A 21,096-nucleotide genomic window follows, 5' to 3' on the forward strand; every position below is an offset into this window, starting at 1 on the left:
GAAATTGAACTGCTGGGATGCAGATACAAGTGTTTGACCCCTTCAATGCCGGCGAGTACTGCCCAGCGGCCCTGCGAAAGGTTGTCTCTGAGGACATAAAAATCCAAATGCCAGCCTGGGAGGGGGTCAGCCCAAAGACTTCCTGACCTGCAGCATCTTGTCTTCCACCCCAAGAGGCTTTCTCCCTACACTGCCCCTGCTGGGCACGGTCCCCCTTCAGACCGCAGATAACGGGGAAGCCCGTCTGCTGGGGGTTATCAGACCAGCCTGCCCCACTGTGGCCAACACCCGAGGGGGCTCCCCAGCCGCAGTGTCAGATGGCCCCACTCGCACCTTTGGCTCTGTGTGCTGACCGGGTGTCTGACACACAGGGCACATGGCTGGCACCAGTACGGGTGTGCAGGAGGGGCACATTCGGTGGACATTCGGTGGACATCCAGTGCTCCACGCAGCAAGCCAGCCCCTGCCCTTAAGGCCACTGCCCAGTGGGGTAGGGGTGCAGACCAGGAACTCATGCTGCCTGGATACCAGGAGAGGGCCTCCCAGAGGCCAGCTCCAGAGGCTGAGAAAGCCCAGGGAAGCGGCCACAGCAGGGCCACCCCGGGGCAGGTGGGCACAGAGACCTGAATGGGACTCTGGGGTCCCCCTTAGCCACCACTTCCGGCTGGGTGCTCTTGGGTGGATCCCCTTCTAGATGCTGAGGAGAAAACAGGGGAGGGCAGGGCCCATCCTAGCCCAGTACAGCGGCTCAGTAACCAGCAACCGGGATAAGTAAAGCCCCCACTGTGTGTTTCTGCGAGGTCTACACTTGGTCTTTGAAGGTACTCTAGAGAACTTCCCAAGTGTTTTCTTATCTTATTTTTTTCTGTATCTCCTTTTGTCTCACCACGGCCTTAAAGGACAGCAATTGTTATCCCTGACTTTTCAGTGAGAGAACAGAGAACCCCCACCCCCATCCCCAAGACAGAGAAATAAAGCGCCTTGCTCCGCGTCGAGGACCGAACCTCCCAGGACGGGTAAAACTGAGGCCCAGGGAGGGAAGGTGATTTGCCTGAGGTCACACAGTAAGTCGGGGGCAGATTCTGGTTCCCCAAGCAATGCTCTCGCACCGCCGCGGCTGCCGCTCCCCATCTTCTAGAAAGTAGTTGATCTCAACCTTCACCCTGGGGCTGCCCTGTCCCGGCGCCCACCGGGTCACGACAGCCACAGCCCACACGCACGCGGCGCCCCCTCGGAGCCCCAGTGGTCATCTGTGCGATGGAACCACCGCGGAGGGCTGGGCCGGGGGTGGGGGGAGACGCCGAGGCCGGCGGCCCGGTGGGTGGGGCCAGCGCCGTGACTCAGCCGGGCGGGCCGGGAAGGGCTGCCCGGCCGGTCCGACCGGCCCGGGATGCAAACGAGCCGCCAGGGCCCTCCCGGGGCTGGGCCGCCCGGGGGGTGACGGGAAGGGAGGCCGGGCGCCCGCCAGCCCGCAGCTCCGGGCGGGACGGGGGCGTGGCGCGGGCAGCGCGGGCGGCGGGCCGGCGCGGAGGCTGCGGACCGGGATGCGAGCGGGGCCCCGCCGGCCACGGCCCCCGGAGCCCCGCTGAAGCGGCCGCGGAGAGCCCGCGCGGGAGCCGAGATGTGTCTGCGCCTGGGTGAGCCGCGGCGGGACGGCCCGCGAGGCCCCCCGCCGCCACGGATCCTCCCGCGGGGGCGGAGCGCTGCGGCCGGAGCCCGGAGCCCGGAACCCCGGGGTCCGCGCCGCCTTCTCTGCGGGTCGCTTGCCGCTCTCGGCCTCAGTTTCCCCAGCAGGAAGGTGGAGGGAGGAGGGCTGCCGGTTTCTTCTCGAGGTGGGGTAGCGCCTCCGCCCCTCGCCCCCTCTTTCCTTTCCTGCGGAGGAAGGAGGCCCAGGCCGGAGGAAGGAGAGTCCCTGGGGGCGAGAGCACGAGGGAGAGCGGAGGGATAGAGATCCAGGGCCCAGAGAGTTCTGACCCCGAGGCTCCCTGCCCTTCCCCTCCTCAGCCTTGCAAAAGGCTCCCGCTTCCAAGCCTCTGCTCCTCCGGCCAGGTGGGGATGGAAGGGCCTTTAGGAAACAGGAGCCAGGCAGAGAGGGACCGATGTGCCCTCTCCCCTCACTCCCTACCTACAGTGATGCTGGTTTGAGGCATCAGACGGACCTGGGGACTCCCCGCGTACTCTCTGTGAACCTCAGTTTCCTCATCTGTAAAATGGGGATGGTAGCACCACCGCCTAGGACTGCTGCGAGAACGAAGTGAGCTCCGGAGAGTAAAGTGCTTCCCACTGTGCCAGCCACATTGCTCAGTGCTCTAAGAATGGTCACTTGGAAACAGAGAGGCCAGGACTGCCCTGAGACTGCGTCCAGGGCTCCGGGCACAGCCCCACACTGGCACCGTGTCTCCGGTTTGACGACGGAGTCTGGGTCCTAGGATGTTGTTGTTCATGAGCCCAGCCCTGAGCCAGGTGGTGTCTGGGCTGCCCGGTAGGTGGGTGGATGGAGTGAGGTGGGTCAGGCCCCTGGGCCGAAGCTTCCTGTTCGGCTGGCAGCTAATCTCCACAGCGGCATTCTGTATCCACCGTGCCCATCAAGCCCATCAAGCCCATCATCCGCCCTCTGCTCCCAGACCTGGTCCAGCTCCAGAGGGCCCTGCAGGCTCCAGGGCTCTCAGAGACAGCTAAGCCAGCCCCTCCCCATTTTATATATGGCAAGGTCACACAGAAGGGCTGTGAGCCGGGCCCTACCCTCCCTGCTCCCTAAGGACTGCCTCTTGGCCCAGGGCCCCCAAGTAATGATCCCTTCTTCCCGCCCTTCCTCCCTCCCTTCTTTCTTTTCTTCCTCTCTCTCTTTTTTCTTTATCTGTTTTAGCTACAGGGCTAATATACAAAATATGATCCAATCCTCTCTGCCACAGATCGGGAGACTGAGGTCTAAGAAGGGACTCAGGTCCCACTGGGACGAGCTAAGCAAAGAAGGGGGGTTGCTTAGTTCAGGCACCTGGCCAGTCTCCCAGTCTCCCAGAGCTGGCTGGAATGGGGAAGCTGACAGGGCCAGGGGGCTAGCATGGTGTGTGTGGCCTCGGGGACAAAGCCAGCACCCATAAAAGACATTCCAGAGGACAGATATGCCCAAGAAAGAGGGTTCTCTATTCCTGGACTGTGCAGATAGGAGCTGCGTAGCCACTTGGCCACTCAGAAGGAATTTACATATGCCTCTCTGGTGTTCTTTGACCCCAGCCTCCGCCACCTGCTCTGTCCCTGTCTGGTGCCCCTGCACCAAGAGCTTGCTTTTCTCAGGACCTGCATGGTGTGTCCCAGCCACCTTCCCTCCTTCCCCCACTTCCTGTCTCCTGATGGGACCCTCCTTCTCCACAGAGAGACAGGAGTTATTCTTCCCATTTTAAAGATGAGGAAATGGATACCCAGAGGCTTGAGTTTTTTGCCCCAAGTCAGTTCAGCAATTGTGAGTTCTTTCTCTACTGTGTGCCCAGCTCTGTGTTCCGAAGTGAATCCCGAGCAGGACCTGGTTCCTGCTTCACGAACTAGAGGCTGCTTGGGCTCGGACAGTGACTGTCAAACTCACCGGGGTGCTTTATAAAGGGCCTGGCCCAGAGCAGGCATTCAGTGAACATTTGTGTAAAAACTCCTGAGTGACTAAATCAGTGACTAGGGAGCTTGGCAGAAAGACCATGGATCTGGAGCTAGAGACCCAGGTTCAAGCCATGGTCCTGCCCCTCGGGACCTTGAGCACTCATGTGGACTGTGATGCTTTATTAAATACCACCTGTGTGCTTTTCCAGCCTTGGAGTTCAGGAGACTCTCAGGAAGGCATTGTGAACCTCTTTTCCGGATGAGGAAACTGAGGCTCAAGAAAAGTTAATGACCCCAAGTCATGCAGAAACGGACTTAGAACCTAGCATCCATTACTCCTGCCAGGGCGTCGGTCTTCTCCTCCTCCAGAGGCTGTGTTCCCCCTCCCTGGACCCTGACATGGCTGTCACCCACAGGTGGCCTGAGTGTGGGTGACTTCCGGAGGGTGCTGATGAAGACAGGGCTGGTGCTGGTGGTGCTGGGCCATGTGAGCTTCATCGCAGCCGCCCTCCTCCATGGCACTGTGCTGCGCTACGTGGCGGGTCCCCGCGACGCGGTGGCCCTGCAGTACTGCGTGGTCAACATCCTGTCTGTCACATCTGCCATCGTGGTATGGCTGGGCCAGGAGGGGACTGGCGGGGGTGGGGGACGGGGGCTTGAAAGGCCTTTGGTGAGTCCCCGCCCCGAGCCTGGGGGTGGGGGGCAAGTGGAGTGCCCCACGCCTTCTGCTCTGCACCTTAGCCACTGGTCAAGGCTCTCAGCCTCTCTTTCTGCCTCAGCTGCCTTGTCTATAACATGGGGGAGGGAACAGTGTCCACTTAGAGCGTCCCGGTGAGAATTAATGAGTATCCGGCGTCTGGTCCGTGCTCACTACTGTGAGCTAGGATTAATGTGACAAGAGGGAAGTATTGGGGTGCCTGGGTGGCTCAGTGGGTTAAAGCCTCTGCCTTCGGCTCAGGTCATGATCTCAAGGTCCTGGGATTGAGCCCCGAATCGGGCTCTCTGCTCAGCAGGGAGCCTGCTTCCTCCTCTCTCTCTGCCTGCCTCTGTGCCTACTTGTGATCTCTGTCTGTCAAATAAATAAATAAAATCTTAAAAAAAAAAAGAGGGAAGTAGTGAAGGCAGTGCTGGGCAAAAGGAAGGAGCATCAGCTCAGCTTGGGAGGGTCCAGGAGGGATCCCAGAGGCGGAGGCCCCAGAGCTGGGTATTGATGGATGAGTAGGAGTTCAAAGATAGGCTGTAATTACCATAACCCAGATGGGAGGCATGCCAGAGCCGGTAAGTAGGAGAGGAAGCTGGGATGACATTCCAAATGAAAAGAATGGCAGAGGCAAAGGTGTGGAGGTGGGAATGGTTCAGATCTATTCTGGAGACCCTGAAAAAGCCAACTTGGCAGGAACTCAGCATTAGGCTTGGTCTGTGAGATGGTGCTCAACGAATGGTGGCCAGGGTTAGGCCCGGATGCCAGTACCTGTTTGAGGAATTGGGGAATGAAGGAGCCCGGTATTCTCAAGGTCAGAAAGGTCTCTCCCACCTGTTGGCAGAGGTGGCGGCGGCCTTGGGGCAACAGCCATATTTCAAAGTCTGGAGTTCCATCTCTGCCACATCCTGGATGAGGGGCTTCTTTCTGTCTCTAAGCCTGTTCTGTCCTCTACAAAGTGAAGGTCATACAGCCTGCTGGCCCCAAGCCTTGGGTGAATGGAGATCACAGGCCCCAGCAAGCAGGACAGCCTCAGTCAGTGGGACAGGGCCGGGCTGCAGAGCTGTGTGCGGTGTCCCCTGGCCTTCTTGCTACTCTGGTTCCTTCCTCTTGCCAGCCTTAAGGAAGTCAGGGAAAGCGGTGAAGTGAGCCAGGGTCAGGAGATCCACCAGGGATGGGCCCTGAGTCACACCCCTTCAGCGTTGCCCTCATTCTCTCAGCTAATCCTCCCAGCCTCCCGGCAATATGGGGCCTTGACTATCTCCACTGCCCAGAGAGGGGGACCACGCTGAGGATTCACCCAGAGTCCTGCTGATACAAAGAAACCAACTGGATTTGAAACTGTGTGTCTGACACCAAAGCTAGTGTCCTCACTGGCTCCTGTCCGCTTGGGGAATTAAAAGGCATTGCTGGTTCTCTATCACACACCTGACTCCCACCGGCCTAGTGCACAGAATTCTACTCCAAAACATTTTCTTTTCTTTCTTTTTTTTTTTTTTTTCCTTTAAGTAGGCTCCATCCCTAACCTGGAGCCCAAACCAAGGCTTGAACTCAGGACCTTGAGATCAAGACCTGAGCTGAAACCACGAGTTAGAGGCTTAACCAACTGAGCCCCCCCAGGCGCCCCTACTCCACAAAGTTTTCTGACTTGTTAAAATAACAATTTAGTTTTTAGCTCCTTGCCAATCGAGTTACTTAGTTTCTTCCAGAATCTTTTCCCCTCCAGGGAGATGTGTTGGATATATCCTGTGACACCGCCCCCCGCAGCCCTGGGCGACACAGGTGCCTCTTTGAGATACACAACTAGAAGCAGTGGGGAGTCATGGAAGGTGGTAGGCAGGGGGTTACTAGGTGCCAGAAACGTCTCTTCAGGACTGGACTGTGAGGAGGCAGTGGCTTCGTGCAGACGGAGGTAGTGGGGCCAAAGCAGAACAGGGCTGGGGGGCTGGGGTCTGGGAGGGCCAGAGTTGGCGTCAGTGGAGTCTTTGTCGAGAGCGGCCCTGACTGTCCTTCCCCGCAGGTCATCACCTCAGGCATTGCAGCCATTGTGCTGTCCCGCTACCTCCCCAGCATCCCCCTGGTATGTGATTCCTCCTGGGAGGGGCTGTAGGGGTGGCTCAGGGGCAGCAGCTGCCCCCAAGGGCCTCACCTGCCTGGAGGGGGCAAGGCTGACCCCATGGGGGCCAAGCCTGACATCCGTTGACCAGTGGCCTCTCCCATCCAGCGCTGGACAGTGTTTAGCTCGAGCGTGGCCTGTGCCCTTCTGTCTCTGAGCTGTGCTCTGGGCCTCTTGGCCTCGATCGCCGTGACCTTTGCCACCCAGGGCCGGGCCCTGCTGGCCGCCTGTACTTTTGGAAGCCCCGAAGTGCTCGTACTGGTGCCTGACTGTCCCTTCGACCCCACACGCATTTACGTGAGTGCTTAGGCCTGGGGTTGGCAGGGGGTGGGGTTTGGGGAGTGGGTAGGGGGTGGAGGGGTGACACCCAGATGCTCATCAGAGTTGGGAGGGGATTCTTAGAGACACCCCCTCTATCCTGACCCTTGTGCTCCCCCTCCAGAGCTCCAGCCTGTGCCTCTGGGGCATCTCGCTAGTGTTCTGTGTGACAGAGAGCGTGTTTGCCGTGCGCTGTGCCCAGCTCACCCACCAGCTGCTGGAACTGAGGCCCTGGTGGGGGAAAAGCAGCCACCACGTGGTAAGGCCTGTCACCCCCTCCATCAGCCCTGACTCCCTGTATTTGTGGGAGCCCTTGCTGGGGAGCCCAGGCTGGTCTGCCCCTACCCCTTGCCTTGAGAAGTGGGGCAAAAGCTTTTTCCCCCAGGACAAAAGGGAGCAACTTGGTCACAGTGCTGAAACCTGGCTCCCCAACCAAGGGCCAGGATGGATCTTGAGGGGGAGGGAGGGGTATCTGGGCTCAAACTGGGGGTCCTCCAAGGGTATGGCCTGGCTCTTGCATGGGAGGGAATAGTGATGCCCCTTTGCCCCCGAGATCCTCGCAGCCCTACCAGCCCCTAGGTATCCTGGAGGAGCAGACCCAGAGCCTGGCACCCTCTTGTGTCTCTGCAGAGGCAGGAGAGCCCAGAGCCTGCGGAGGCCCGTGACCTGCTGAGCTGCACCAGCTCTGAGCCGCTGACCCTCTGAGAGCCGATATCCCGTCCAGGCCCCGTGACCACTAGGGCCCTACAACCCAGTCTGCACTGTGGCCAGCCCAGGATTCCTGGAGCAGACCTGAGAGGGCTCACCGGTCACTCAGGGACCCCGGTGGGGCTTTCCACCCACTCCCGCAGCTACCCAGCCCACTGCACTGAAATGAGACTTTATTCTGAAGTTATTAAAAAGAACAGAGATGCTCCACGTGGATGCATGCAGCAGGGGAAGGGACATGGGAGGGGCTGTGCTGCTTTCCCACAAGGGTGCTGTGGTTGGGGCTCTGGGGGTGTCCTCCCATCCGCGGGCCTGTGTGTGTGTCTGAGGGAGGAAACATACACAGTGGAATCAGTGGGTCTGTGTTCATCCAAGTGCTGGAAGGCAGGCGGGGGTTCATGGGACCCACAGCTGGGAGGCTGGAACCCCAAGGTTTTCCTGGCCTCCAGGAGAACAAGAGCAGTGGAACAGGAAGGGTTGAGGTCCTCCTGCAGGAAAGGATGGCTCAAGGAAGCTTTTTCCTCAAACCCCCGCCACCTCTGGAATCCTTCTCTCTGTTCCAGATGAAGACAGCCTCCACACCTGGGAATACTTCTCCCCTCCACCCTGACTGAGCGCTACAAGGGTGGGGTGGGGGTTGGGGAGCTTGCCGGTGGTTGGGGGAGGAGCTTGAGGCTGCGTAGGAGTAGGGGCGGCGTGGGGGTGCGGGGTGTGTGTGGGGGGGTGGAGAATGGTGGAAGGAGGGAGGGCAGGGGCGAGGGAGGGCAGACCCAGCCAGAGCCTGCGTCTCTATCCTTGCCTAAGGGAGATAACTGCCTCTCGGATTGACGGTGCTCACCGCTTGCTTGCTTGGGCCTTAGGGGTACTGCGGGGTTCCCTTCTCCAGTGCAGGCCCTGGGGGCTGCCCAGTGTGACCCCCAGGCTGGATGGACACAAGGGAGAGGAAGCTGATAGCCGGGAGAGGGCCAGTGAAGGCAGGGAGGAGGGGGAACCTGGGTCCTCTCGCTCAGAACTGGGAGGCGCTGCTGGGGTCGCACTGCAGAAGGCGCACGATGGACGGGTCGCTTTTGGCCCCGCGGATGAACTCCTCCAGGGACAGCTTGCCTGCGGGGCAAGGGGAGCAGTGATGGGGGAGAAGGCTGCCGCGCTGCGAGGGGAGGCAGAGCAGAGCAGCCGGAGAGGAAGGGGGAGTGGCACCCGCCCCGCCCCGCCCTGCCCCGCCCTGCCCCTGCCCCCTCACCGTCGTTGTTTGTGTCCATTTGGCGGAAGATTTTCTCGGTCCTCTTTTCTGGGGTCGACTCGTCCTCCGGCATCTTCATCACGGACGAAACCATCTTGTAAATGGCCTGAGGGGCGGGAGGGGGAGGCAGGGAGTGAGAGGAGCCTGCCCGACCCTCCACCCCCACCCCCATCATCCCAAACCGCCCCCAGACACGCAGATTGCAGCTCCTCCTGGGTGAGGTGGAGAGGTGGTCACGGAGAACTGGAAGGGCGGGGAGGGGGACTTCAGTAAGGACTACCTAGGAAGGCTTCCCAAAACAGGGGGCTATTGGAGCGGGCCCCGACCAAGTTCCCTTGGAGCGCCAGGGGGGAAGGGCATTCCTGGCAGAGCAATCTGCACGTGCAAAGGAGCGGCGGCGGGAAGCTCTGAGTGGGCAGAATTTGGGGGTGCCTGCGTGCAGGGGGACAGGAGAGATGTTGGAGGATATCAGGGCCCAGAGAGCGAAGGGGCTAGAACACCCGGCGCCGCGGGCTCCAGGGTAAGTACCGGCTTAGCGCAGCTTTTCTGAAACTTCGGGGCTCTGGGCGGCCCGCCCCCGAGGCGGGGAGCCCAGGGGGCGCTGGGCGGAGTGGGTGACATTGGACTGCGGTGCCTCTTTGGCCGGCAGGGGGCGCAGGGACGCACCAAGGGCTGGAGGGCCGGGAGCAGCTGGGCCCAGAGCGGGAGGAGACGTTATGCAAATAAACTCAAGTGAGCATCTGCCAGGGGCGGGGACAGCAGGCGCTCAGTTGAGCCCAGAACTGCAGCTGCCACGTGCAGGATCTCTGGAGGCAACGCGAAGGAGGGTATTTGTGCTAAATGTACACAGAGCACGTAGGACTTGGCCTGTGGGATAGGGTGGGTCCCAGCGCCCCAGAACTCAAAAGACCAGACCGATGGCCCCAATCTTCCAGCTTTCTGCTACTGACACCTCCGCCAAGAAGCCTCCCTTCTCCCATCCCAAAAACTTCCCTTGCCTTACATCCGGCTCAGCCTCCCCATTGGTCTCTTCCCCGCGCTGTCCCAGGTCTGCCCCTTCCACAGCCTCTGAAATCTTTCCAATCACAGATCTCCGCCACATCCTCAGCCCAATGGGCCGCCCCCTCGTTCCCATCACACACACAGGCTTCCCTCCAAGCCCACCGTGCACCCAGCTCCTTCTGGATACTGCCCCACGCTCCTTCTGCTGCCTCCCACTCTTCCTTGGGAGACAACTTACATGGCACTTCCTTAGGGGGACCTTCTCTAATCCCCCTGGGCCAAGGCCCATATGCTGGCCCAGAGTCTCCAGGGCTTTTCCTTCGGGGACACCTCTCTGGAAGTAATTTTGCCTTTGTAGGATTGCTCCTAGTCCCCAGCGTACAGATGAAGATTATGGACATCTAGCTAGTGCCCACATCCTCAGAACTCAGCACAGTGCCCAGCATCTGGCAGGGACTCCACCATTTAAAAGTTTAAAAGCCTTTGGCACCTCTCACTGCTCTTTCTACCAAGTCCAAACCATCCAGCCCCAGGAACTCAAGGTGCTTGCTGACCTCTCCATCACCAGGCCTCCCCTGGTAGGTGATCCTGCTGCAACCAAACACCTCTACGCCTTTCGGGTTTCCCAGAATGGACAGCTTCCACCTGGAACAGTAATCCTGGCTACCACTTACCGACACCTGCTGTGTGCCTGATACTTCACACGAATTATTTCTCAACGTCACAACAGCCCTGAAAAGCAGGTATCATGATCCCCACTTTCCAGATAAGAAATGGAGGCTTGGAAAGGGGGACCGATGCCAGAGACTGAATTAGAATCCGCTCTTTCACACCTGCTTGGGGTTGGTAATGACCAGCCGGGATTTTGGAGGAAGATGTGCCTGTAGTGGCATCCTGGTTCCACTAATCACTTTATCAGACAAGTCCTTAACCTCTGTGAGCCTCAGTTTACTCATGTCTTCCCCCATGGGGACTGCCTCGAGGATTGAAGGAGACGGTGTGTAAGTTGGGATAGTAGCTGGTTAGAGTAGGTGGTCAGTAAACAGAAACTTCTAGTATCATCATTCCTCATCCACTGCATCTTCAGGTCTTGCCTGCCTTCCAGTCCCCTAGACTCCCAGATGCCGCATTTAGCTAGTCTGCGTGGGTGCTGCAAACTTGTTCTCTCCCACCCGAGTAGGGGCCCCAAGAGGCCAAGAGGCAGACACCTTGCAGTGTGCCCACCACCGGACCACAGGGTTGGGTCCTGAGAAGGATGGGCGAGTGATTTAGAGAGTGCCTGCTCCAATGACAAGCCTCTCCTGGGCCTCCTAATTAATCATCTGGAATTGCTGTGCACTCGTTGTTTCATGGGAACTGGCTTGTAATTAATCAGTCAGTGGGGTTTGCAGAGTTCTGACTACACCAGCCGTCTCGGGGCTCGCGGCTGCCATAAAGGAAATGAGGGCGTAGGTAGCAGAGGCCAGCCAGGAAGGGGTCCTAAGGATGCCCAAGGAATAAGGCTGGCTTACTGAAGTCTTGGGCTTGGCACCTCCCGCTGGGCCGAGATTTACCGGTCTATACCAGTGCAACCACACTAAGTGGTAAAACGTGAACATCCCTCATATTGTTTGGTATCCAATCCCTTGAGTGATCTTCCATCACCCCACCTGCCCCAACCTTTCCACCAGGACCCCCAGAACATCCCACTAGCCATCAGCTAGAGAGTTAATGCCTGACCCATGGGGGGTCACAGACAGACATTAAGGCTTTGTGCCTAACGATAGGCAGGGAGGGCATAGCATGAGCTAGATGCTTTGCAAGAGAGAGGCCAAAGCAAAAATCCAGGATGGGTTGGATGAGATGGAAGGGGAAGCAGCAGAACTGAGGGACCAGAAGGAAAGATTTCAGAGTGGCAAAAGAAAAGGGAGCAAGAGCGGGTGCAAAGCTGTGCGGTGGGATTACTCGGGGCATATCCCAAGGATGTTGAAAAGGCCATTCTAGCTAGAGTAGAGCAGAGGAGACAACAGTAACTGACAACTTCTAACATTTACCGGTAACAATTAGATGCTGGACCGTCTCCTGGAGCCCCTATCCCACTCTGTACCTACAATAGTCTGGTGAAATAGGGAGCTAACACCCCTTTCACCCCGCCACCTGGGTGAAGAAACACAAGCTCAGGCAAAAAGTGAACTAGGAACTGGATAGATAAAACAGAACCAGAGTCCTGATGGACTTCAATGACAAGCCAAAGGGATGGGCACTCAGGAAGTTTTCTGAGGGAGAGCTAACATGTGTTAAACTTGTACTAAGAAAGGGCATTCACATCAGGTCCTTAAATCTCCCTGTGAGGTCAATACCATCACCCCATTTTACAAATGAGAAATCTAAGAGTTGAAGCCAACTCCAGAAATGGAAGCCAGACCCCTTTCAAGCGGCAGTTGGGAATAGCGGCCAGCTTGAACTTAACTCCACTGACATGCTGTGCGACCTTGAGCAAGTTACTTCACCTCTCTGAGCCTCATGGAGTTATTGAAAGGAGGCACCAGCTCATGGATATAGACATCTCAGTTAGTACTAGGCTCTTAATGGGCCCTCAGTCAGTTGAAAGGTGGCTGGTATCCAGATGGGAAGTGGATGGTGGAGAGAGGTGGTCCACTCATGGGCTGTGTGGCCTTGGGTGAATGTCTTTACTTCTCTGACCATCCATTTTCTCCTGCGTAAATGAGGATCAATGAAACATCACTGACCTATACTCTGAAGAAATGTCAAGTTTTGAAAAACAAAGGCCGAGAAGCTGTTACAGATTAAAGGCAATTAAAGAGACATGACAACCAAATGCAACATGTGATCCTGGACCTGGGTAAAAAGGGCTATAAAGGATATTTTGAGACAGTTGGCAAAACTGGAATATAGTAAGTTAGATAATAGCATTGTTTCTACATTAAATGTCCCGACTTCGATAATCATATTATGGGTTATGTAAGAGTATGTCCCTGTTCTTAGGAAATATATCCTTATGTAGTCAGGGTTAGAAGGTCATATTGAGAACAACGGCAAAGCATTACACACACGCACACACGCACACACATGATGATAAAGCAAATATGGTTAAAGTTAATTGGTGAATCTGGGTAAAGGATATATGGGAGTTTTCTCAACTGTTCCTGAAACTGGAAATTATTTCCTAATGGTTTTTCAAATGGGCCACAAAAGTAGCACCTGCCACTACCTACCCACGAAGGCTGTTGAGAGGATAAAAAGGGATGGCAGGTGCCTGCGGCCAGGCCTTGCACCTGGCATCCTGAGGGGCCCAGGGGCCCACCTGCACAATCTCGAGCATCTCCTCACGGCTGATGTAGCCATTGCCATCCAGGTCATACATGCTGAAGGCCCACATGAGCTTCTGCTCCAGGCGGCCACGCGAGGTCACGCTCAGCGCAATGATGAACTCCCGGAAGTCGATGGTGCCATCGCTGTTGGTGTCGAACGTGCGGAAGACGTGCTCGGCGAATTTGGAGGCATCACCATAGGGGAAGAAGTTGGCGTAGATCTTCTTGAACTCGTCCACGTTGAGGATGCCCGTGGGACAGTCCTTGAGGAAGCCCTTGTACCACTCCTGAAGCTCCAGCTCGGAGAACTCCGTGTTCTCCCGCAGGTCCTGCAGCATCTCCGGCCGCAGCTTGCTGTTCTGCTTGCCCATGGCCGCCAAGCCAAGTCCCACCTGGGTCCCCAAGGGGGTAAAGGGGTAGAGAGGACTGGTCAGGCCCTCTTGGCCCCTAGTCACCATTCCAGGAAGGGCCCCAGACACCAGCCACCCCAGCCTCTCATCTGACCCAGGGGAAGAGAGGAGCTGGCCTAGAGTCCTCCTCCTGCCTCTGTGACCTGCTCCACACCATGTCCCCTACCTTACACATTCCCAGGGAACAGACCAGGAGGCAGAGGAAGGGGCTCATCTACTGAAGGCCTGCTCAGCACCAGCCACTGGGCTATCACAGATGTATACCATTTCACCCTCACCAAGGGAAGTCTGGGGATTAGCCCCGCTTTACAGATGAGAAGGCAGGCTCAAGGAAGCAAAGCGACCTGGTTCAGGGCGCACAGGCATGGAGTGAGAGGGCCGACTCCAAGAGTTACCCAGGGAGGTGCAAAAGGCCTTCTCGTCCTCCCTCCTCTCTCCTGCTCCTTCACTGCCACACATATGCCCACTTGCTACAAAATACACCTGCAGCCCAGACACTGACTGGTCCTGACAAAAGCCACCACAAGGCACCAGAGCCAGACCACCTGGGTTTGAATCTCAACTCTGCCTCTTACCAGCCAGGTGACCTTAGACGAGCTCCTTATACTCTCTCTGCCCCATCTGTAAATTGAGGTAAGAGTACCTACCTGGTTATTGGGGGGATTAAATGAGTTAATACATGTGAAGCACTTGGAATGATGCCTGCACCTCTATGTGCCACCTAAGTGTTAAACAAAAGTGATTTACGTGGACCCAGATGCCACAAGGCTCATGCATGACAATATACAGATGAACACACTCTGACACATATTATGATCCACGGCTCAGCAAATCCACACACCAGCTCCTATGCCACTCAAATACCAGCCCACAGCCACCCATGGGTCACCATGTCTCCACACACGACAGCATTCCCTCAGCTCCACAACTCACATGTTCTGACACACGGCACAACAGCTCCCCTACCCTGTGCATCAAGACAGCAGCCCACGACCCCACATGTCTCACACATGCCATCACAAGCCAACTCCCATGCCGACACCTCTCACATGGGCAGCTGCACGTGGGACCCTAAGGCATCCTTGCCATTTTTCTTTTCCCAGAGGTGCTTCCAGGTCCCAGGAGAGGGAGCCGCAGCCCTTCTCAGACCTACTAGGGGTTCTCTTTTCCAGGGAGAACCTTGGCCAGCCAACCCTCCCCAAATACTTACCTTTTCGTGTAGGAGGTTAGGGTGTGCGAGGCTGAGGGGAAGGCAAGGGAGAGGAGACAGCCAGGCAGTTCTAGGCAGGGATGGAGGGGCACAGGCTGTGAATCCCTCCCCCCAGCTTAGCGCTGGGAGTGAGACAGAGTGAGGGGGGTTCCTTGTGTGTGTATCTGCACGAAGCTTTGAGCGCATGTAATGAGCATGTGTGTGAGTGCTTGTGTTCATGTATGCATGGATGCCCCTGGTTTCTGCATTGCATTTGACTCTCGTGTGTTTCAGTCTACATATGTGCCTGTGACTAGGTAGGCACCCATCACAGTAAGAGGGCGATGTGCCTACATGGCCATTTGGGGACTTATGTGTGTCCCCAGCAGTGTGTCACACGCATGTTTTTGTAAGTTGGTGACCCTCCTTTCCAAAGCAGCCTTTTCTGCCCCAGACTGAGGACCCAGTGAACAAGTGTGTGGGAGGGGACTGAGGAAATGCGTGGGGCTGAGGCGGAGGAGTGTGTCCCTGAGTCCCCTCCTCAAGGTCCAAGGAACTGGGTCATCGGGGCGGGGGCAGAGAGATGCACTGAGCAGGAGAGCTCTTCCAGTGCCCCCTCCTCCCTGCCACCCTCAGAGCTGCCCCTCCCAATCGGGAGACTTGGACGAAGGTGGTAGGAGATTCTGTCGTCTCCGCAAAGACCCCCTAGTCCCCCAGATGGGAAGAACCCACAGCTCGACCTGAGAAACTCACCTGGGGGACCCTCTCCAAACCTCTCCCCAGCTCTCGCGCGGAGCCCACGCTTCAGAGCGCCCGGCGCGGGGCCCCTCCTGGAGGGGGCGCTCCGAGGCGGCCGGAACGCGACTCCTCCCGGCCGGCCACTCGGCGGTCAGGACCCTGGAGAGCGCCGCGCTCCTGCCCCTCTGAACCCCCTCCTCCCCCGCGCCCCCGGAGGCAGGCTTCCCGGGAGGCGCGGGAGCGGCGGGGTTAGAGAGGCTCGACGGAGACCCCTACCTCCGGGCGGCCCCCTCCCCACATCCCCCAGCCCCGGCCGGAGCAGCCCCCACTCACCCAGCGACGCGGAGACACCGACTGCGCAGGGAAGGCGGCGCTGCTGCGGCGCGCGGCGGCAGAGGCGGCCGGAGGGGCGGGCGGGGGGCGGGGGGAGGGACTGCCAGGGAGACGCCCCGCGGCGTTCGCCCAGAGCCCCTCCCCGGAGGGGTCCCCGTTCCTCCCCTTTTCCTCCAGTCCCCGGGGCGGAGGGGAGCGGGGCGCTTGACTCCGCCCCCTCCCCTGCCCGGGAGAGGGAAGGGGGACGCCCTCACTTCCCTGGCCCCCTCACGAGGGAGCGCCCGCCGGGGGAGGAGGACAGAGGTCTCCATCTCAGCATCTACACTCAGGTAGCCCAAATGGGGTCGGGGCCGGGGGGGGGGGGGTCAATGCCCAGAGGCCTCTTTCCGAACGGGGGACAAGCCCCGCTCCTCCCGCCTTCCTCCCCCATCCCTACCTGGGCGCGGAGCTGCAGGTCGCTCCGCGGGCGGAATCCGGAGTCTGGGCGGTTCGATAGGCACCCTCCCCGCCCCCGCGCCTCAACTCGGGAACTAACTGAGCTGGGGGCTCTTCCGCGAGGGGGCAGCGCCCACTCTTCCAGTACCGGAGGTCTTCTGGGGGCCAGGCACGCCCCCTACCCCTCCTCGGCCTTACAGAGAGCTGCCCCCATCCCCTGCCCACCGCCCCATCTCATCTTCGGATTCCTCTCAGAATGAATTCCACCTGCCAACATTGATCTAAATTGTTCCTCCCATACTCACCTCCCTCCCCTGCCTCTGGTCATATGTGGGCCTGGGGAGCAAGCATCTCCAGCCTGGGGAGGGGGGGGTTCTGAAGTGCGTAGGCACCTCACCCATACACAGGACAGTCCTTCTCGGGAGTCATTGACCCCCCTCCCCTCAATTGCAGCTTCTCCTGCTGGAGTGGGGGCTGCATCCTCCCTCCCCCAGCTTCTGCAATAACCCCCACTTCCTGAGCTGGAATTTTGTCCTTTATCTTTAGGAGGTGGTCCTTATTGTCCCCTGTTCACAAATGAGCAACCTGAGGTTGAGAGGGGCTGCATGATTTTCCCGGTGTCTCACAGCTGGTGAGTGGAAGGCTTGGACTTGAATCCATATGCCCTCATCCATTCATTGCACATTCACCAAGCACTATTTCTGTGCCCAGCATTGTTCTAGGCAGTGGGGTTACAGAAATGGGCAATAAACAATGGACAAAATATACAAGTCAATCCTATGATGTATTAGATAAGCGTTTGGGGAAAAGTTGAGGCGGGGTTCAGAGGTTGGGATCCTGGTTGTGCTTAGGATCATTCCAAGGACTTCAGATTTTGAGATGGTAAGCTCTTGGGGCTTTGAGCAGAGTGAGGGTCTGACTTTCAGGTCAGGCTTACTCAGGCATTTTGCCAAGAACAGACTTAAGGAGTGGGAGGCAGGGTAGGAGCAGGGGGCCACTTCCGGGTGAGAGAGATGGGTCTGGTTCCTTTGAAGGTGAACCCACAGCATCTACCTTCTGACTGGACAGCTCCTTCCAGTTCAGAGACAACTGCTGGGAGGCTCCTGGCTCTCCAGGGCTGAACCCAAAGCTCCACCTCCAGGTTCCAGACCAAGCAGTTTAGGTGACCAAAGTCTAGCCTTAGTCCTTCTGCTTGGGGATGGGGAGGTCTCAGCTGGAGGAGCTGCGGAGCGGGGGGTGGTGGTGGGGGGAGGGCAGTTGGGCCCTCTAGAACATCAGTTCCTCTGTGTGCCTTGGCTCTGGTGTTGGGACCCCCAGTGGAGGCGTGAGAGATGCCAGACATGCGTGGGTGATCCCCAGCTGCCTCCTGCCTGAGGACCTGGGGGCAGGGAAAGACTTGCCACTCAGGCCCCACCCCAGGCCCTTGGAGTGACAAGCTCCCTTCATCCTCCCCACTAGGCCTGGAGTGCTTTCCCTGTTTAGGTTTAGGTGACAGGATAGCCCTGCATTCTCTGCCTGGGCTTCCCCTCCCACTCTTCCTCCTTCCTCTCTCTCTCTGGCCTGAAGCCAGAGAATCTTCCCAGCCTGGTCTGGATTGTCCTCTCAATCCTCGTGAGGCCTCAGTTTTCCCTCACAAGGAGCTGCTCAGCCACTGTCTCTGCTTTCTCCCACTTCCCCACCTGAGCTTCACCTCCTCCAGGCTGACTTCTTGGCTTAGCCCCTCAGAGACTTTCCATCCCCACTGTTTTTCTTCCCTGTGAGGGTAACTCTGATGCCCTGCCCTCAGGACCTCCAGTCTGAATTCTGTCTCCTGAAGGCAGAACCATGACTTCTCTCCCTGGAGGCCTTACCTCCCTTGACTTTCCCTGAACCTGGAATGAGTAGGGTAGATCTGGGAGCAGAGCTGGACTCGAGTGGTCTCTGCACTACTTCTCATCAGCCACCTTTCCCTTCTTGGGGGCCTAGGAAGCCCTGGGAGCCAAAGCGGAAGGCTCACGTCTCCCCCGTATTGCACACCAGAGTCCCTTGACCCCCAAGACCTAGTGCCCTGGGATGTAGCCCAGAAAGGGGGCCAGAGGGGCAGCTGTCAGGAGGCCTGCCTGGGCCCTTCACTCCTGGATGACCTGGAGCAAGTCTCTTCCGTTTTGGAGCAGGAAGGTTAGATAAATGATCTATGTGCCTTGATATCCCCGGTTGAAATTCCTGACCGCAGTACTAATAAGACAGGGCTCCGTTACTGCCTTACAGACCCCTCACAGGCCTGAAATTCTGGGCATGAGCAGAGTAGAGAGGAGGACTTAGTGGCTCTGGAACCCTTTAGGTTTGAAAAGCTCTATGAAGGCCTGTTCTGCGGGTCAGGCTGGAGGTGTCCTTGCCAACGATGCTCACCCCCTCCTGCTCCAAACAGAGGCATCTAGGAGGGAGGGAGAGGTGCAACTTCAGGTAGACGTTGAGTGGGGTCATTGAAAGGACTGAGCAATGGACAGGACCCATGGGGGCTGGAAGAAAGTGCAAGTCCCAGGGGAGGGATGTCCCTAAGGCCCGAGGAATGGGACTACAGTAGAGAAACCAGAACTGGCTACCCTCCTCTAGCACTAAAGAGGGATGCCAGAGAGAGAGGCAGGTGGGGGATGAATGGAGAAGCGACTGCCTATTTCTTGGGCACCTACTGTATGCAGGGTACTTTTCAAGTATCATCTGCTTTGATCTGAACTAATCCTCAGGGCTCAGAGATCTCAGGTCACCTGCTGGAGGTCAGACGACAAGAAAGTAAGGATGCCAGAACTTGAACCTAGTTGCATGTGACTCCAGAGCCTGGGCTCTCCTCTAGAAGCCTCTCTGGGAGGTAGATGAAGGCAGCCCCTCCCCAACCCCTCAGAGGCACAGCCCCCTGCCTCCCCTCTTAGGTCCCAAACGGTTTGGAAAATCCTGATGGGAGCAGATGGTGGGGACAGATGGAAGGAAAAGCATCTCAGGGCTGAATTACACAAACAAACATTGATAAAGTGATTAAACCTCAAGCCACCCCTTTCCAAAAGGCCCTGCCCACCCCAGCCTGGAGCACCATGGACCCAGAGGTGGGGGCCTCGGGCTCTCCGGATGCCCCAGTCTCAGCCCAGCGGATCCCAGCTTCTGCCCATCCCGCCCTCCTCACCACCGGGACCACCCCCGGACCAGAGCCCAGGGCGGCAGAGCTGCCAAGAGCACAGCCCGGGAGGAGGAGGGGGCGGGTCTGGCTGTTCCCAAGGGAGCTGGGCCATGAAGAACGGAATGGGGGCGGTGGGGGAGTTGGGAAAGTCCCGGAGCTGGGACTGCAGACTTGAAATCAGGGTGGGGTGGGGCCCCTCCAGCAGACCTCCCTAGACGGATAGAACTCAGAGAGCCACTGAGCCATGCTGACCCACCTCCTCACCCCCACGGTGGAGGGGGGCAAGACCCTTCACCTCTGGAAGGTTCCGTTGGTTCATTCATCTCTACAGTGGAAACAATATTATTAATGCCCCCCTGAAAGGGCTTTGTGAGGATTAAGTGAGAGGATGCCTACAGGGGCTGGGACACTGGGCTGCGCGTACTTAATGTCTGCTCCAAGTGGCAGACTGGTGTTGGGGAATCGGGAAGATGGGCACTGGTTGGAAATGGCCCCTCCGCAGAGCAGAAGTCTGGGCTTGAAGATCCTGCCTGCAGAGCCCCTGAGGCGGCTGGGCTCTGCGGCAGCTATCCCCACTGCAGTGCCCCCAGGAAAGCACCAGCTCCCTCCTGGGTAAAAGCCGCTGATCTCTCTGCCGAGCTCAGAATTCAGGACCCAGGGGTCCCCCTTTGCTGGTCCCTCGGTGTGAACCTACAGAGGGAAACAGACCAGGTTCAGATCTTGATGTGGCTCTTTCCCAGCTTTGGGAACGTTGACAAAAACAACCCCACTCACTCTGGCTTCTTCTCAGGGATGCCAGTATTTCCAGCCGCTTCCTGGACTTGCTGTCAGAAGCCCAGAGGCACCTCAGACTCAAGCCAGCCAGCATCCAATTCATGATCCTCCACCCAGCCTGCCCGGAGCCTGGGTCCCCTCCAGGAACCCCTCCCTCTTCTTCATCCCACCCATCCTTCCTTCCCAAGTCAGAGGTCCACCAAAAACTCAGGCCTGCTTTGTCCTCTCCCCACAATGGCCCCTGCCCCACTCCCTCCTCTGGTGGCCCTGTATTTTCGCCTGGTCCTCTTCCAGCTCCCCAGCCTTTGGTTTCTCCACACCTAATCCCCCTCCTCCCCGCTTAATAAACTTCCATGGCTCCCCACGGCTGACCAGAGTAACTGGGCATTGGAGACGCTCTATGATATGCACAAGCCTTGCCTCCCACTTCAGCTCCTACTCTCCACCTTCCTCTGATGACCCCCCTGAGGTCCAGCACCTCCTCTACAGATGGCCAGGATCTCCCCTACACTGAAGAAGGGATCTGGAGCCAAGCTGGGGGGAACGGGGCTCCCTGACCCCCAGCTCCATGCATGTGGGTTTTAACCTAGGTGGGGGTGGGGTGAAGTGATGCAGGCAGCTAGGGTCACATCCCAGCCCCCCCCCACACCCCCTCCTCCCTCCCTCTTCCCTCTGCTGGTGAAAGCAACTCTTAGCTGGAAGGATCTCAGACCCAATGACTTGCCTTAGGTCCCCCATCCTTTTTCCCCCCTCCTCAAATGCGAAACAACCCTTTCTGTGCCACTTTTTCTAGCAAATAAGCATTTGGATATTTCTTAACATTTCCATTGCGTTACACTTTCTGTCTGCTCCTACAGCTCCTCCCGGTGTATCTCGGACTGTTTGAAAATGGTTCCTGAGGTTACCGCAAATGGAACAGTCACTCTTGGAAGTGGGATAAAGGGCAGGAGGTTGAGTGTCCACTTGTAACGGGATACACAATTCTGTGTCCATGTCTACAACCCACGTGTGTGCCCTCAACCTCATTTGAGTCTTGAGTCAAAATCTAAAGGGTCAAACATTTTTTTAGGTTTTTTATTTAAGTCG

The 21,096-nt window shown here is 57.8% G+C and overlaps 2 protein-coding genes and 1 long non-coding RNA gene across 5 annotated transcripts; 2 read left to right on the forward strand and 1 right to left on the reverse strand.

Annotated features, from left to right (window-relative positions):
- Nucleotides 1-1,440: 1,440 nt before the first annotated feature.
- On the forward strand, nucleotides 1,441-7,638 carry TMEM54 (transmembrane protein 54). 2 transcript variants are annotated; one of them, XM_046022468.1, is made up of 6 exons: nucleotides 1,456-1,637; nucleotides 4,005-4,198; nucleotides 6,309-6,368; nucleotides 6,513-6,701; nucleotides 6,847-6,981; nucleotides 7,353-7,638. In XM_046022468.1, exons 1-6 carry the CDS (start codon nucleotides 1,622-1,624, stop codon nucleotides 7,425-7,427), a joined length of 669 nt encoding a protein of 222 aa, XP_045878424.1. In that variant the 5' UTR covers nucleotides 1,456-1,621; the 3' UTR covers nucleotides 7,428-7,638. The 2 variants fall into 2 exon arrangements, with proteins under 2 accessions (XP_045878431.1, XP_045878424.1); XM_046022475.1 differs by lacking the exon at nucleotides 6,309-6,368 and having other exon boundaries at nucleotides 1,441-1,637.
- HPCA (hippocalcin) lies at nucleotides 7,587-16,112 on the reverse strand. Of its 2 annotated transcripts, none has more exons than XM_046022497.1 (4): nucleotides 16,090-16,112; nucleotides 12,977-13,375; nucleotides 8,671-8,776; nucleotides 7,587-8,534 (listed from the first exon to the last, which is right to left on the reverse strand). In XM_046022497.1, the coding sequence occupies exons 2-4, from the start codon at nucleotides 13,352-13,354 to the stop codon at nucleotides 8,437-8,439; spliced, it is 582 nt and encodes a 193-aa protein (XP_045878453.1). In that variant the 5' UTR covers nucleotides 13,355-13,375; nucleotides 16,090-16,112; the 3' UTR covers nucleotides 7,587-8,436. The 2 variants fall into 2 exon arrangements, with proteins under 2 accessions (XP_045878453.1, XP_045878444.1); XM_046022488.1 differs by lacking the exon at nucleotides 16,090-16,112 and adding an exon at nucleotides 15,654-15,732.
- LOC123952883 lies at nucleotides 15,741-20,780 on the forward strand. The gene is made up of 3 exons (XR_006820760.1): nucleotides 15,741-15,982; nucleotides 16,635-16,719; nucleotides 20,027-20,780. It is a non-coding gene; the product is annotated as an uncharacterized LOC123952883 (long non-coding RNA).
- The last annotated feature ends 316 nt before the right edge of the window (nucleotides 20,781-21,096 follow it).

This window comes from Meles meles, chromosome 1 (assembly GCF_922984935.1).
Source record: "Meles meles chromosome 1, mMelMel3.1 paternal haplotype, whole genome shotgun sequence".
Classification (NCBI taxonomy): Eukaryota; Metazoa; Chordata; class Mammalia; order Carnivora; family Mustelidae; genus Meles; species Meles meles.

Coding starts and splice junctions, on each gene's coding strand:
- TMEM54 (XM_046022468.1), top strand. Junction 6,369..6,512: donor ACCTCCCCAGCATCCCCCTG/GTATGTGATTCC, acceptor TCTCCCATCCAG/CGCTGGACAGTGTTTAGCTC. Junction 6,702..6,846: donor TCGACCCCACACGCATTTAC/GTGAGTGCTTAG, acceptor CTCCCCCTCCAG/AGCTCCAGCCTGTGCCTCTG.
- HPCA (XM_046022497.1), bottom strand. CDS start 13,354: ATGGGCAAGCAGAACAGCAAGCTGCGGCCGGAGATGCTGCAGGACCTG. Junction 8,777..12,976: donor AGATGCTCGAGATTGTGCAG/GTGGGCCCCTGG, acceptor CCCGCCCCTCAG/GCCATTTACAAGATGGTTTC. Junction 8,535..8,670: donor AATGGACACAAACAACGACG/GTGAGGGGGCAG, acceptor CTTGCCCCGCAG/GCAAGCTGTCCCTGGAGGAG.